The sequence below is a fragment of the Lytechinus variegatus genome, chromosome 13, assembly GCF_018143015.1.
Source record: "Lytechinus variegatus isolate NC3 chromosome 13, Lvar_3.0, whole genome shotgun sequence".
Classification (NCBI taxonomy): Eukaryota; Metazoa; Echinodermata; class Echinoidea; order Temnopleuroida; family Toxopneustidae; genus Lytechinus; species Lytechinus variegatus.
In genome coordinates, this window is record NC_054752.1 from 34,331,295 (window position 1) to 34,345,373 (window position 14,079).

General features: G+C 36.9%; 2 protein-coding genes across 6 annotated transcripts; both read right to left on the reverse strand.

Moving 5' to 3' along the window:
- Nucleotides 1–29: 29 nt before the first annotated feature.
- LOC121426294 lies at nucleotides 30–596 on the reverse strand. Of its 5 annotated transcripts, none has more exons than XM_041622530.1 (2): nucleotides 114–596; nucleotides 30–77 (listed from the first exon to the last, which is right to left on the reverse strand). In XM_041622530.1, the coding sequence occupies exons 1-2, from the start codon at nucleotides 594–596 to the stop codon at nucleotides 66–68; spliced, it is 495 nt and encodes a 164-aa protein (XP_041478464.1). In that variant the 3' UTR covers nucleotides 30–65. The 5 variants fall into 5 exon arrangements, with proteins under 5 accessions (XP_041478464.1, XP_041478469.1, XP_041478467.1 ...); XM_041622535.1 differs by having other exon boundaries at nucleotides 66–245; nucleotides 342–596; XM_041622533.1 differs by having other exon boundaries at nucleotides 66–245; nucleotides 306–596.
- A 6,615-nt stretch (nucleotides 597–7,211) lies between these two features.
- LOC121426434 (alpha-2Db adrenergic receptor-like) lies at nucleotides 7,212–9,851 on the reverse strand. Its single transcript, XM_041622733.1, has one exon. It carries the CDS (start codon nucleotides 8,652–8,654, stop codon nucleotides 7,290–7,292), a length of 1,365 nt encoding a protein of 454 aa, XP_041478667.1. The 5' UTR covers nucleotides 8,655–9,851; the 3' UTR covers nucleotides 7,212–7,289.
- Nucleotides 9,852–14,079: the final 4,228 nt, after the last annotated feature.

Genomic DNA, 14,079 nt, shown 5'->3' on the forward strand with positions numbered 1-14,079 from the left:
TTATTGTCAGAGTAATACATAACAGTATCCACCATGGTGAAACACAGTGTCATTTCATGCAGAGCTCACCATGACCTCTTCACAGTGATGTTGGGAGTCACCTTCACAATGACCTTCACAGTGATGTTGGGAGTCACCTTCACAATGACCTTCACAGTGATGTTAGGAGTCACCTTCACAATGACCTTCACAGTGATGCTAGGAGTCACCTTCACAATGACCTTCACAGTGATGTTAGAAGTCACCTTCACAGTGATGTTAGGAGTCACCTTCACAATGACCTTCACAGTGATGTTAGGAGTCACCTTCACAATGACCTTCACAGTGATGTTAGAAGTCACCTTCACAATGACCTTCACGGTGATGCTAGGAGTCACCTTCACAATGACCTTCACAGTATCATTGCACAATGACATTTCCAGCAACCTCCATTGTGATTTTCGCAATGATGTAAAGCAGTCACCTTCACATCGACCTTCATGGTGACTTTGCACAACAACCTTCACAGTGAGCCGTATATCACTGTCGATCTCTGTGATAGGAACCCAAATGCTGCAAATATTAGGTGACGTCAAGTAATGTCTATCGTTGAACATCCTTGATTATCATAAGAATGATACAGGAACAATGGAAGCTCAAGCAGGACTGGACAGTGGAAGGAGATCAAGAAGTCTATGAGATTATTTCTTGCATGAAATGTGTATATAATGTAAATCTTGAGTCCAGATATCAAAGAAGTAGTTATCAGACGAAGTATTGAGGCCATAAGCTGAAGCTTATTTGTCTCGTTCTCTTTGTCTCTCTTCTACTCATTCAGCATATTCTGTAATGTTCCAATTTTTCTCTTTACCTCTCTCTCTTCCTCTCACCAACCTGTCTCTCTCTTTCTTTGTCCTGGGACCCGTAACACAAAGATTAACAATGATTGTAGTCCATTTTTTAATGATCTATAGCATTAACTACAATTTACAATTAATCGTGATCATCAAGCGTACAAACAAATCGCTAAATTTTGTGTTACAGGGCCCTTATCTATTTATCTGTATTTGTGTCTTTCTTATTTCATAGGATAGAAATATTGAAGAAAAAATAAAATTTCTGCTTAAAGGTATTGTTTAACTTTGTGACAGCCGATTTAAAAAATTCTCAAACCAAGATGAAACATGTGTGCAAGTGCATGTATTAGAACTAATAAAACCTGAAAACAACCATTATTGAGAATGAAAATTAAATTACAAGGCAAACCCCGATTTTGCAAATAGGCATCTTATAGACACCTAAATAGTACACATAAGTGTATGGGATGAAATTAAGATGGTTTTTCCGGTCACTTTATATTTCAATTTTTGAAGCACTAAATAATTATTTTTGAACACAATTTTTTCTGGGCTTCATTTTTGTAACATATCACAGACACAGGTGACAAGTGTGACCTTCTAGCTCAGATTTTTTAAAAGTCAAACCAATGTTAACCAATCACTTTAACCCTATCTAGCCCAGGGTGGTTTGTGGGCTAAAACAGCCCCCCCCCCCTCCCATTGACATTTTTCATGATAAATCTGCAACAAAAAAGGTCAAGCCTCAACATTTCACAACTTCTAAGACCAAATTCACAACACGGGGGTACACGGTTTTGAAGTTACGTAACATTTTGGAAGTGCATGTCCGATCAAAAATTGATCAAAAACATTGTACAAATCCAATGCAAATTCTGTATGAAGCCAATATTCATAAATGTACCATTATTTTCATTTTTATTTTTACTGATTAAATGCAATGTATTTCATGTTATTTTGACTGAAATAGTGTTGCCGATGATTTTCATCGAAAAAACAGTGAAAAACAAAGTAAAAATATAAATTACAAAAACAATAAGATGCATAAGAAAAACATTGATATTGCCACTTTATCCAAAGAAGAGTGTCCAGAACAAAGTCTAACACTATTGGGGCTATATTTAAAGATTTACAGCCAAATTTGATTTTATGCATTAATTAGCATAATTAATCAAAAATAAATTTGAATAATTTTGGCACAGTTGAATTCTGGAGATTACGTCATGGGTGACGTGAGGCCAATTTTCTTCATGATTGCGTGATCAATGGCTGAGATCTGAGGTTGGGGCCTGTTTTTGCCCCCCTGGCTTTTTAGGGTTAAACACATTTACATATGAGAGTCAAATCTAACATGATAATCATCTTGAAGATACTGAATCAACAGTTTACTTGTTCTTTCTATTCTCAAATGCGTATCAGTCAAGCATTCATTAATATCATTGTTAAAGATATTGCGTTGACAATTAAAAGGAATTTGTGGTCACAGTTCAACAAATCTGGTATGTTTACCTACATGTATACAGTACAGTTCATGACTTTTGACGTAAGAACTTGCCATGGAATTTTTCTTGAATAATTGTGTCCTCAATTTTTGTAAACATTGTGCCCTTGAACAGTTGGTTATAGAGACATGACATTACGTGTTTTTCTTTAGGGGTTAAAAAACATGTACCCATTGTCTTAAGAAAAACAGAACTCACTAAATATTGTGTATTAAGTAATGGATCATACATTCAATTAAAGTAACAGCTCAGATATCCAATTTAAGTAACTGACCATACCTCAATGAAAAGTTTACACATGTTGGGCATTTATACTAAAAGAGAGGAAGGGTTGTAGGTATTCACTTGTGTCAAGTTTCAGCTTAAGAAAAATAATCCTTTTATAATGTGAATATGCTCTGAACATTAACCTATGTCTCTAAGCTTGAATGATCTGACTCTTAGACCGATTGGGCTGCCTATATATCTAGTCTGCTAGCACAGACCCTGATTGAAACTATAATCAATAGGGGAGAAAAACATCAATGCGCTAGTGACAAACTCAGGGCTTTAGACTTTGAATTCAGACCACTCTTCAATTAAGGCATCATGAATTCTGCTATACATTTCAATCAAACACTGAAAATACATGTTGCTTATACCTTGGTCACATTTGCTCTTTGGCGGCCGTACGGCAAGTCGAAAAACGGCCGTTTCAACATTTTTTGTACCAGCTAAATAAACAGGTAGGTGGTTTGAATAAAAATTAATTAAACGGCTGTTTTTGACTCTCCGAGCAAATGTGACCAAGGTATTACATCAATTAAGAAGTCATTGTACATTTGAATGTCATGTCCTCTATGTCGATCTTCCTAGGATATATTAAATTGCCACATTGGGATATGTCTCATTGAGAACTGCGTAACATCCATAGAAAAATTAGAGAAACCTGACTTCCATGGCCACATTAGCTATTTTTGCAGATTTTCTTGTTTACTGTCTGATAATGATACCATATTTCTTTAACGGTAATTCTTAAATTTTTACAATACAACACAATACAACATACAGACGTGTATCCGTGAGTACATGGCTATTGCTGAAAGGTTTCATTATTTTTATACATATTGATGCTATACAAGACTCAGCAACAGAAAGCCCCTACTTATCGTCATGTGTTTATTTCAATTAAATGTACTGTCATATTCTACGAGTCTGATTTTAAAAGTTCAAGTACAATTCATAATCCCATTGAAATAAGTTAATAGAGTATCCTCAATCAACTATGACATATATTTTGGGCCAAAGCATGAGCATAATGGTGTCGCTATTGTCAACAAGCAACTTGGCCCATGACATTCTTTGTCTGAGCTGATACTGGATATATGCTCTTGTAGATGGAGGAAGTATTGAATTTTATTGGTCCATATTCGGAAGTCAGGTACTCAGGTTTAAAGTTATGGTTTAAGAATGGAAAGCCAATTGGAGCATAAATCCCTAACAGTAAACATTAAGTTTATTGACTCATCTGACACCCAAATTGTTCATAGTTGTCTTGGAATGATAACTGAAGTATTTTCTTCATTATGAACGCAAAAGGAAACAAAATACTACACATAAGAAAAAAAAACTTAAGTTTTGATTTCTTGGCTTCCCATAATTTTAGTACAGAGTTAGACCGTGGTCTAAGTTAAACCTGACTTCAGAATACGGGCCATTGAGTCTACATTCCATGTCAAATGAGGGGGTGTTTGCACATGAATAGGGTACGATGTAGATGATTGGGCAGTGTGAATAGTCCCAATGGCCTTGGTTGTCATTATGATCAGTGGTGGTGACAATGACAGAGGAGGCAATGAAAGGAATGTTCTTATACTCCCCCGACTTTTACTTCTTTTCAGATTCTAACTACAACGCTACTGTCACACTGACGGAACTGACTCCAGGGCCCGCCTTACAAAGATCCAATCAATCGTAACTCTATGGAAATCCATCAGTGCCATAATTTTTCTACAGGAAATTTGCAAAATGTCCTTTTTAAACAAAGGAGAACACACCAAATTGTCAAGAAATCAATGGATTCATGTATATACATTCATATCTAGAAGATCTGTTGAACAAACATGCATTTTAGATGTTGACTTTGCTGGCTTTCCATAGTTGCGATTGATCAGCTAATCGCAACTCTTTGTAAGACGGGCCCCTGACCAAACAAAGCTATTACGTTAATTCCAATGCACAGAAAAAATTCCTGGGGGGGGGGGGCTCTGGGCGATTCAGCCCCCAAAGTGCTCAAAAGAGAGCCCTGGAAAAGAAGGATCTTTGGAAATCCACATTCATCTCAGTGGTAAAGCTTATCCAATGTTGGAGATTTAGACTGTAACATGTGAACAGTAGCCCCCCCCCAAAATAAAATGTAAAAAGAAATGAATAATAATGTATTGCCTGTTTCAATGACATACAATCGGTCAATTCGGAGTAGGTTTTGTCAGTGCAACAGTGGCATTTCATTTAACTTTGCAACCATGTACAATGCAATTGGGTACTGTATGGGGGTGTCATGGTCAAGTGGTTAAGACTGTCATCTTTCAATCTGAGGGACGTGGGTTCGATTCCAAGCCATGGCGTGTTTTCCTGCAGCAAGAAATTTACCCACATTGTGCTGCACTCAACCCAGGTGAGGTAAATGGTTATGGGTACCGCCAGGAAATAATTCTTCAAAAAGCTGTGCGCACCGGAATCGGTAGACTAGCCTAGCCGGGGTAATATATTACAATATATGGATCTCATGAAGAAAAAGTGGTATTACAATATTGAAAATAATATTTGTTTAAGTTCCAATTACCTCATACAGTTTCCAATGTACATGCACACACAATATTGGAAAAGAAATCACAAATAATGAATGATAATGGAACGGATAACAATGATTTCTCTATGATAATGTGTTATATATATAATTCATGATATGCTCATGCATATTTGATGAAAAATAATTGCCAATGTAGAATGAGAAAGGAGTGGCAACCATGAATTCTTGTATAAACCTAGCCCCCTGTATGAATCTGTCTTAGTATTGTTTGCTTTCATTGGAAAGTTGGAATCGCATAGGTGTATAACCTAGTAACTGGTATTGTCCATTAATGAGTTTCTGTTGACCATTAGACTTTATATTCCACCTCTTCGATCCACAGTAAGGAAGCAAATGCTACCGTTTAACATAACTTTGTAGACCGGTATTCATACACTGACATGACACATTGTATTTGTATTGGTAGTGTTGATAGACCTCAATTAATCAATTTGTCCATAGATTCATAATGGTAAAGTCATAGGCCCGTATTCTGAGTCGGTTTAACTTAAACTCTGGTTTAAAGTTGTGGTTGAAGTATGGAAAGCCAATTGTGACATAAATCACTAACAGTAGAGATATCATATTTCAGCTCATTTGGCTCTTAAATCATTCATAATTGTCTAGGAAGTACAAATAGATGATTGTCTTCACCATCGATGAATCAGGAAAGAGCACAGTAAACATAAGAAACATACAACTTAATATAAATTTTGACATTTTTGGCCTCCCATAATTGTAGCACAGAGTTAGACCATGGTCTAAGTTAAACCTGACTTCAGAATACGGGCCATAAGGTCACTTTCAATTGGTGACTATGTTAGAAACTGATTTTGAAAAATGTCTATGGTGGAAGATAGGTACCTCTAGATATTGGTTTTGAAATGCTCAGATATTTTGATCTCATAAATTGTCAAATATAAAAAGAACATGTGGTGCTAGTTGATTTTGACAATGAGCAGAAAACCTGTATTCCAAATCTATCTCAAACCATATGTGTACATACATTCACTCATGTGATATAATTTGCTAAGTATGAGAGAGTAAATAGATACTGTAAAAATAAATGCATAAACTGATAACATTTATGCTTACACATTCCCTGTTTTCCGTACTAGACGTTGATTTTTATTTGCAGTAGTTGAATACCATGGACCATAACATAAAACTTAGCGTTGATTGTGCCACTGAAATTTATAATTGATCGTACACAAATAATCAATGCAATCAAATCAATCATGACAATCAGTCACATGATAAATTGTTAAGTTTGTGTTACAGGGCCCAGGGGGTGTTTCACAAAGATTTAATCATGACTTATGTGGTGTTGCAAGAAACTTGCGATCAATGGCAAGTCTATTTTTGGTCCCTAAATCAATCAAATGTCTTGCAGTTAATTGCAAATTAGTGATTGATTGCTAATCTCCTTGAAACAAGAAGTTTAATCTGATTTGCTACAGCTAACGTTGATCTATCAGTTGTAAAATTGAAACAGAATATCTGCAATTGATCGCAAATGTTTTCTTGCAACACCCCCTTAGAGTCGCACTTAAATGCCGACACATACATGCAATGCGCAATCTTATTGATCAATACGCAGTAGTGCGCATCCTCTTGGCATGATCTAACCACTGCGGTGATGTCTTTGTAATGCACGTAATTAGGAATTTAAGTACGACTCTTAAGTTATACTTAAATCTTTGTGAAACGCCCCCCATGAGTGCTGTGTATGTAGGAAAAACCCAGTATGTTTACCAATATCACTTCTTTGTGTATATACAGTTGTGCTCAAAAGTGAGTGAACCCCACCACATAATGAATTCCATGATGAGGGGTTGAATGTAGACAACGCTACAATGTTCAACAAGCCCAGAGAAACAAACTTTATTGATGTAACATTTTATCACCTGACTTCACAATGTTCGGCGAGCCCAGAGAAACAAACTTTATAGAATGTAACATTCTATCATTGACTTCACAATCAAATATCTAAAATATGGCAGAACTTTAACACTTTAAATATATTCAAAATCTGGTGGGGTTCACTACCTTTTGAGCACCACTGTATGCATGTTCAGTTTCCAAGAGATGTTATCATTGTCTCATGCACAAAGAATGAGGTTAATTTTTCCTGTTGCTTAGTGAATAGCGCAGGTTTATCAAGAACGATGACTGTTCAGGAATGTCTATGTACTTGCATTTAACCATGCAAATGAGGACCTCCCTAAAGGTCGGATGCTTCAAAGCATATATGATGGGATTGACACAAACATTGCAGAGGAACAGAATCGTAAACCAAGGAACAGCTGGATCACTGGTAGGTATGAGATATATTACAGCTGGTGGCATTACACAGAGGGTATAAACACAAATGATGATGAATATATTGATGGTTAGCTTGCGTTGCTGCTTGAAGCGAACTTTCTGTTGTTCTGTTGTGAGGTTATCACAAGCGTTGTTTTCTGTCCTACCTGATGGGGGTATCTTTCTAAACCTTGAGCTGTCTTGATCTGTAGGTTCACAAGGTATCATTGAATGTTCACCGTTTCCTGGTTGGCTGTTACCATAATGATCAGCATCTGAAGGTTCCTTTAAGACTTCCTGATCTGCAGCAGGTGCAGATTTGAAGCCATCGCTTTCATCAAAACCAGGATTGACGATACCGATTGATGCAGCATCTGATTTTTCCTTTGACGAATCCTCAGTGATCGTTATTCTGACCTCGCTCTTCTCGTTCATGACCGGAGTCATGATAGCGTTCATCTCTCGTTGATGACGTCTTAGCATTTTGAAGATGTTGATATAACAAACAATGATGACGACAAAGGCAGGAAACTGAACAAGGAGACATACTGCAAGGGTCAAGAAGTCTGAATTGTCATTTTCAGTGTTCTGTGCGCACACCTTGTACTGGAGAGCATAACCCAAGGATCCAACATCGAGAGGAAGTATGATGACCATGAGAACGATGGGGTAGAGCCACGTGAATAAAACCATGATCAGGATATTGCGGGTGCTAAATGCATCGTTGAATTTGGGTTTAGGTTTCATGATGCCATAAAGGACAGTGAAGCGATGAAAGGCGATTGCAGCCAAGGTGACAACGCTGCAACCGAGGGTTGTCAAGGTGGCTGCTGCCACAAACTTGCAGAGTAGATCAGGAATATAGCAACTTGATTTACTTAAAAGCGTGGAAGCATGAACAGGTAAGAACAGTGCTGTCAAGAAGTCAGAGACGGCCAGGTTTACAATGAAAACATTAGTAGTAGTTTGTAAACGTTTGGAAAAGATGACGGCAGCAATGACAAACAGGTTTCCAAGGGTTCCGACCAGGAAAATGGCAAGGACGAGAAGAGCTAAGATGACACGGGGAGCATAGTCATGCAGGATGTACTCTCCAGGTTCAATGTTAAATGTCATGTTGCAGACGGTGATGGTGTCCTGCTCTATACCTTCATCGTAACTTGAATAATCATAGAATGGCATGATTGTAGTGATCTGTCATCTGCTGCCAAATAAGTTATTTATCCAGATCAACGAAGGGATTTAAAGAGGATGGCTTTGTAATGGAGGGTTTTGATGCTCACTGCAGATATTGAGTATGAAGTTCTATGATTTTAACTTTGTGACAGAGAGTTTGGTCTTGACTCTTTTGAGTCCAAAGGGAAGACGTAATTAAGATATTGGTTTTGGCCTTGACTGCTCATATGCCAAAGTAAAAGACCTTCAGTGATGATGGTGTCTTGTAAATTTTTTCTAGGTTCCAATTAGTCTCGTCCTACATAAGGATTATATGTGATGCATACTGCAGAAATTGATTCTGAAGTTCGTCTTTGACCGTTGACCTTAAGACAGAGTTTAGTCTTGATTCCAATGACAAAGGAAGCTTATGAAGACCTATGATGTTGGTTTTTGCTTTGACTGCATAGACGCTAAAATTATCAGTGATGATGATGGTTTCCTTGTCAAATTTTCTTTGCTCAAATTAGTCTCAAAGGAGAAAATAAAAAGCTGTCTATGACCATCGGAGGTAATCGACTAGTGAAGCAATTAAGTGAGATCCAATTAAGAGTGGTATGGGAGAATAGCATTGTACATAGAGGCCTACATTACGGACTGCTGCAAAAACAAAAGACACACCTAAGTCTCACAGGAACTTTGGCATGTTAAATCTGATGATATTCTATTCAGCTCATTTCCATTTATTTATTTTCTTTTGTTGATAGATTAAACCATAAACAGTCACGTGTGACGAAGTATTCCGTTTCCCATGGAGGTAATACAGGAATGATACTCAGCAAACATGCTTTTTAATTCCGGACACTATTGGCAGTTATAAAAACGAGATCTTAATTGAAGAGTTAGTGGCACATCGGTTTAGTCTACAGTCTACTGAGCCATTGTAGACATACTCCTTTCACAGAGACGTCGGTCATCAAACATATTCAAGAGACGTGGAACATAGAAAAGTTGTTCAAATTAAAGCACACATTCACAGAACTATCTTGTCCGATATATACCTAGCCCTGGTTCCTTCTTGTTCTCTGAACGCCACCATGTCCCATGACTTGCAAATACATTCCCCTTCAGCCCCGGTTGCCTCCTGAAGATAGTATTCACTCTGTTTGATTCGCTTCAGGAGGTATCAATATGCCACAATGAAAGAATGATTATATTCTGGAGCATCAATGCAAAAAAAAAATGTGCATGGAATTTCTGTTTATTATAGACACCCCAACACCAAAACATAAATGGAATTCCATCTCGCCTCGCTAACCTCAATCTATTATTCTGCTGTATTGAAGCTTTGTAGTCAGCCACTACCTAAGGGGGTGGAGAATTCGATGACCCTTTTTTCAGTTGTCTAATAATTGTCCCTCCCGACTAGGATTTCCCGGGCAGGTCATTGATGTCAGCGCACGTAATTCGAATGACTGCTTGCTAAGAAAGGAATTATTATGAATCCAATGATATTGTGGATGGAGAAAGTCGAATAATTGTGTGCCCCAGCCGTTCCCCCCTTCTCTCTCCCTCCCTCTCTCCCACCCTCTATCTATCTGTCTATCTATCTATCTATATATCTATCTATCCATCTATCTATCTAGCTAGCTATCTATCTCTCTCCCTCTCCTTTCCTCCCTTATGATGGTAAGCCTATTGGGATTACATGAATACATACATGTACTTTCCTCCTAAATACATAGATGATGCATTGACGTTAAAACCGAATTTCCCGGCAATCATGCTGCAGCTCATACTATTTTTCACATTAAAAGTTCCTGGTAATCAAAGTTTCGCTCTTGAAAATTGGAATAATTCTGGCTCGTTCGCTTCCCTCTGTCGCTTATAAATAATTGAAAACCTACAAACGGTTTTCACGGTAACACTAATCGCGTAATAACTGAAATCAATTTTTGCAAAGCGCGAGTTTGTTTTACCTCTCTCATTTTCACCAAGCCATTTTTGCTGTCGTGTTCACATGGAACACGTTATAAGTGGCAGGGAAAAATGCATGGTATGATGATTTAAAACAAAACTGTGGGTTGGTTAGCTATTTCTTCCAGAGTTTGAAAAAACATGTGGAATGCCTCTGGCCGTCTCACCTGCATCACGCGGTTCAATATAGCAGCAGTGCTCACTTTGAATACTACTCTAACTCGCACAAGATGTTCAGTGATACATGGTTACTCTTATGTCCACTTTTTATGAACTAGACCAATAAACTTACAGAGATATGATGGTTATTCAACAAAAAAAAACCAACATGGCCAAAGTTCATTGACCTTACATGACCTTTGACCTTGATCATGTGACCTGAAACTCGAACAGGATGTTCAGTGATACTTGATTACTCTTATGTACAAGTTTCATGAATCAGATCAATAAACTTTCAAAGTTATGATGGTAATTCAACAGATACACCCAATTCGGCCAAAGTTCATTGACCTTTGACCTTGGTCATGTGACCTGAAACGCGCACAGGATGTTCAGTGATACTTGATTACTCTAATGTCCAAGTTTAATGAACTAGACCAATAAACTTTCAAAGTTATGATGGTAATTCAACAGATATCCCCAATTTGGCCAAAGTTCATTGACCCTAAATGACCTTTGACCTTGGTCATGTGACGTGAAACTCATGCAGGATGTTCAGTGATACTTGATTAACCTTATGTCCAAGTTTCATGAACTAGGTCCATATATTTTCTAAGTTATGATGACATTTCAAAAACTTAACCTCAGGTTAAGATTTCGATGTTGATTCCTCCAACATGGTCTAAGTTCATTGACCCTAAATGACCTTTGACCTTGGTCATGTGACATGAAACTCTAATAGGATGTTCAGTGATACTTGATTAACCTTATGTCCAAGTTTCATGAACTAGGTCCATATATTTTCTAAGTTATGACGTCATTTCAAAAACTTAACCTCAGGTTAAGATTTGATGTTGACGCCGCCGCCGCCGCCGCCGCCGTCGGAAAAGCGGCGCCTATAGTCTCACTTTGCTTCGCAGGTGAGACAAAAACGATTGTCGCAATCTTACATAGCTGTTTGATAAGGTTATTAAAATAATCACATTCGACATAACCAGGCAGCATGCACACTCTGTTTGTCAGATAAATATTTCATTTCATTTATTAGGTTCCGAAGCGATATTCGTACATAAATATTTATACAATCAAACAAGTGATATAAAATAATATCTCTGGTGGGACGATCATAAATCACAAATTTTTATGACTTGTTAGAAATAATCTTCCCATAAAAACTTTTATAAAAACTGAGATGAACTACTAAAATGGGGACACAATATACTACACAAACTAGACAAAACATAGGGGCCCGTATTCTTAAGTCGGGTTTAACTTAAACTCAGGTTTAAAGTTGTGGTTTAAGTATGGAAAGCCAATTGTTACATAAATCACTAACAGTAGAGATATCATATTTCAGCTCATTTGGTTCTCAAATCATTCATAATTGTCAAGGAAGTATAAATATATGATTGTCTTCACCATTTAAGAACCAGGAAAGAGCACAATAAACACAAGAAACATGCAACTTAATAAAGATTTTGACACCTTTGGCTTCCCATAATTTTAGCCCAGAGTTAGACCATGGTCTAAGTTAAACCTGACTTCAGAATACGGGCCATAACCTTTATCTTATGAATACCATATGAATGTAGAAATTCAGAATATCAACGATAAAATAAACTGTCATAAAAACTGTTTCTCACAATTCTCTGTTTGTATAAAAACTTACTAATTAATCCAAACGTTGAGTTTCCCGTTTAATTCAGAATAGCTAGAATTAAATGCAAAATGTACCCGTAATAATGCTTTCCCTTGGCAGGGCATTTCTATCTGAAGACAGGGGCGACCCCCCCGTGATTTTTTTTTCAAAAAGTGAAGAAAAAGAGAGAAAACAATTTTGTGCAAACAACTGCTCCAGGCTGGAATCCAGCATGTAAAAAGTGATTGGCCAATGCGTTTATACAGTCATTAAATAAAATAAGTTTAATACATATAAATGATATTAATGCTTAATATATTGTTGAAATATTATACAAGTTCAAGAAATGGGACACCTCAATAAATGCACAAAACTATGTCAATGACAAGCAAACACCGATGATCTAAATCGAATACAAGAACTTGGTAAAACGGAGAATGATTGTACATAAAATGATATGCCTGAATTTCAATGGTTCTGTAGATCTTGTATACGGGTGATAGTTTAGAGGGTATTTCAGTTCCAATTCAAAATAACACATATATTTACAACACACCGTGTTGTATGTGCATGATTGAGCTATAAAGAAATATGCTGAATATATATTAAATAATTACAAAATATGAAATAAACAGTTGTCTGGATGTCATATAAATTTTTATCTAATATTTCAAATGACTCGGACCCGTAGTCATGCTCTGATATTTGACAAAAGATGAAATTTCAGAAATAAATATATACAAGCAAAATACAACAAATCCATTCGTCATTAACTCATATTTACAGTAAACGTCAGATTAAATGAAGATAATTCCTAAGTGTTGATTGACACCTTGTTTTGGCACATTTTGGTAAATTTATTTTACACAGACAACGCAGAACCTGACACTCTCGAAACAATGATCTTGTTCGTTTTAAACCTGCAACGGCAGGTTATACCCTAAAAAAAGACTTATTTTCGATGTGGAAAAATCTGACGTTATTGGACGGATATGGCCTCAAGTTAAAACGCACAAAAGGATGTAAAAATCGTCACTACAATAACAGTACGAGAATTATATTTGTAAAAATGTCACATTGGTCTAAGATTTTAATTGATTACTTCTTAAGATTCAATGCCTTATCCTGCTCCTCTTATCCTCCTCTACCTTCTTTTCTCATTTTTTCTTTACCTTCTTGTTTATATTCTTCTTTCTCTTCCCTTCCCCGTATCTCTTTTTTCTCTTCCTCCTACTAATTCTTCTTATTTTTCGTTTTCTTCTTCTTGTTCGTCTTCGTTTTCTTCTTCTACTTCATATTCTTCTTCTTCTTCTCCTCGTTTTCTTCTTCTTCATATTCTTCTTCTTCCCTCCTCCTCCTCTTCTTCTTCTGGTCCGCCGCCTAATTCTTCTCCTCCTTCTTCTCCTCCTCATCCTTTCAATGCTTCTTTTTTCTTCATCTTCCCCCCCCTCCTCTTTCTTCTACCCTTTCTTTTCAATCCACTTCGCACTATTTCACTCCTATTTGTACCGTATTTCTTTAGCAATGACTCTGAATGTAAGGTTTTATTGTAGGTAAATAGCTTGGTTACACAGAATGAGATATCAAACTTTTGTATTGCATGATGACAACTTTGTAAATTATTCCCTCCCATCTTTGTTTCTTTTGCACGTCAGGAATGTCTGCAGGCCACCACGT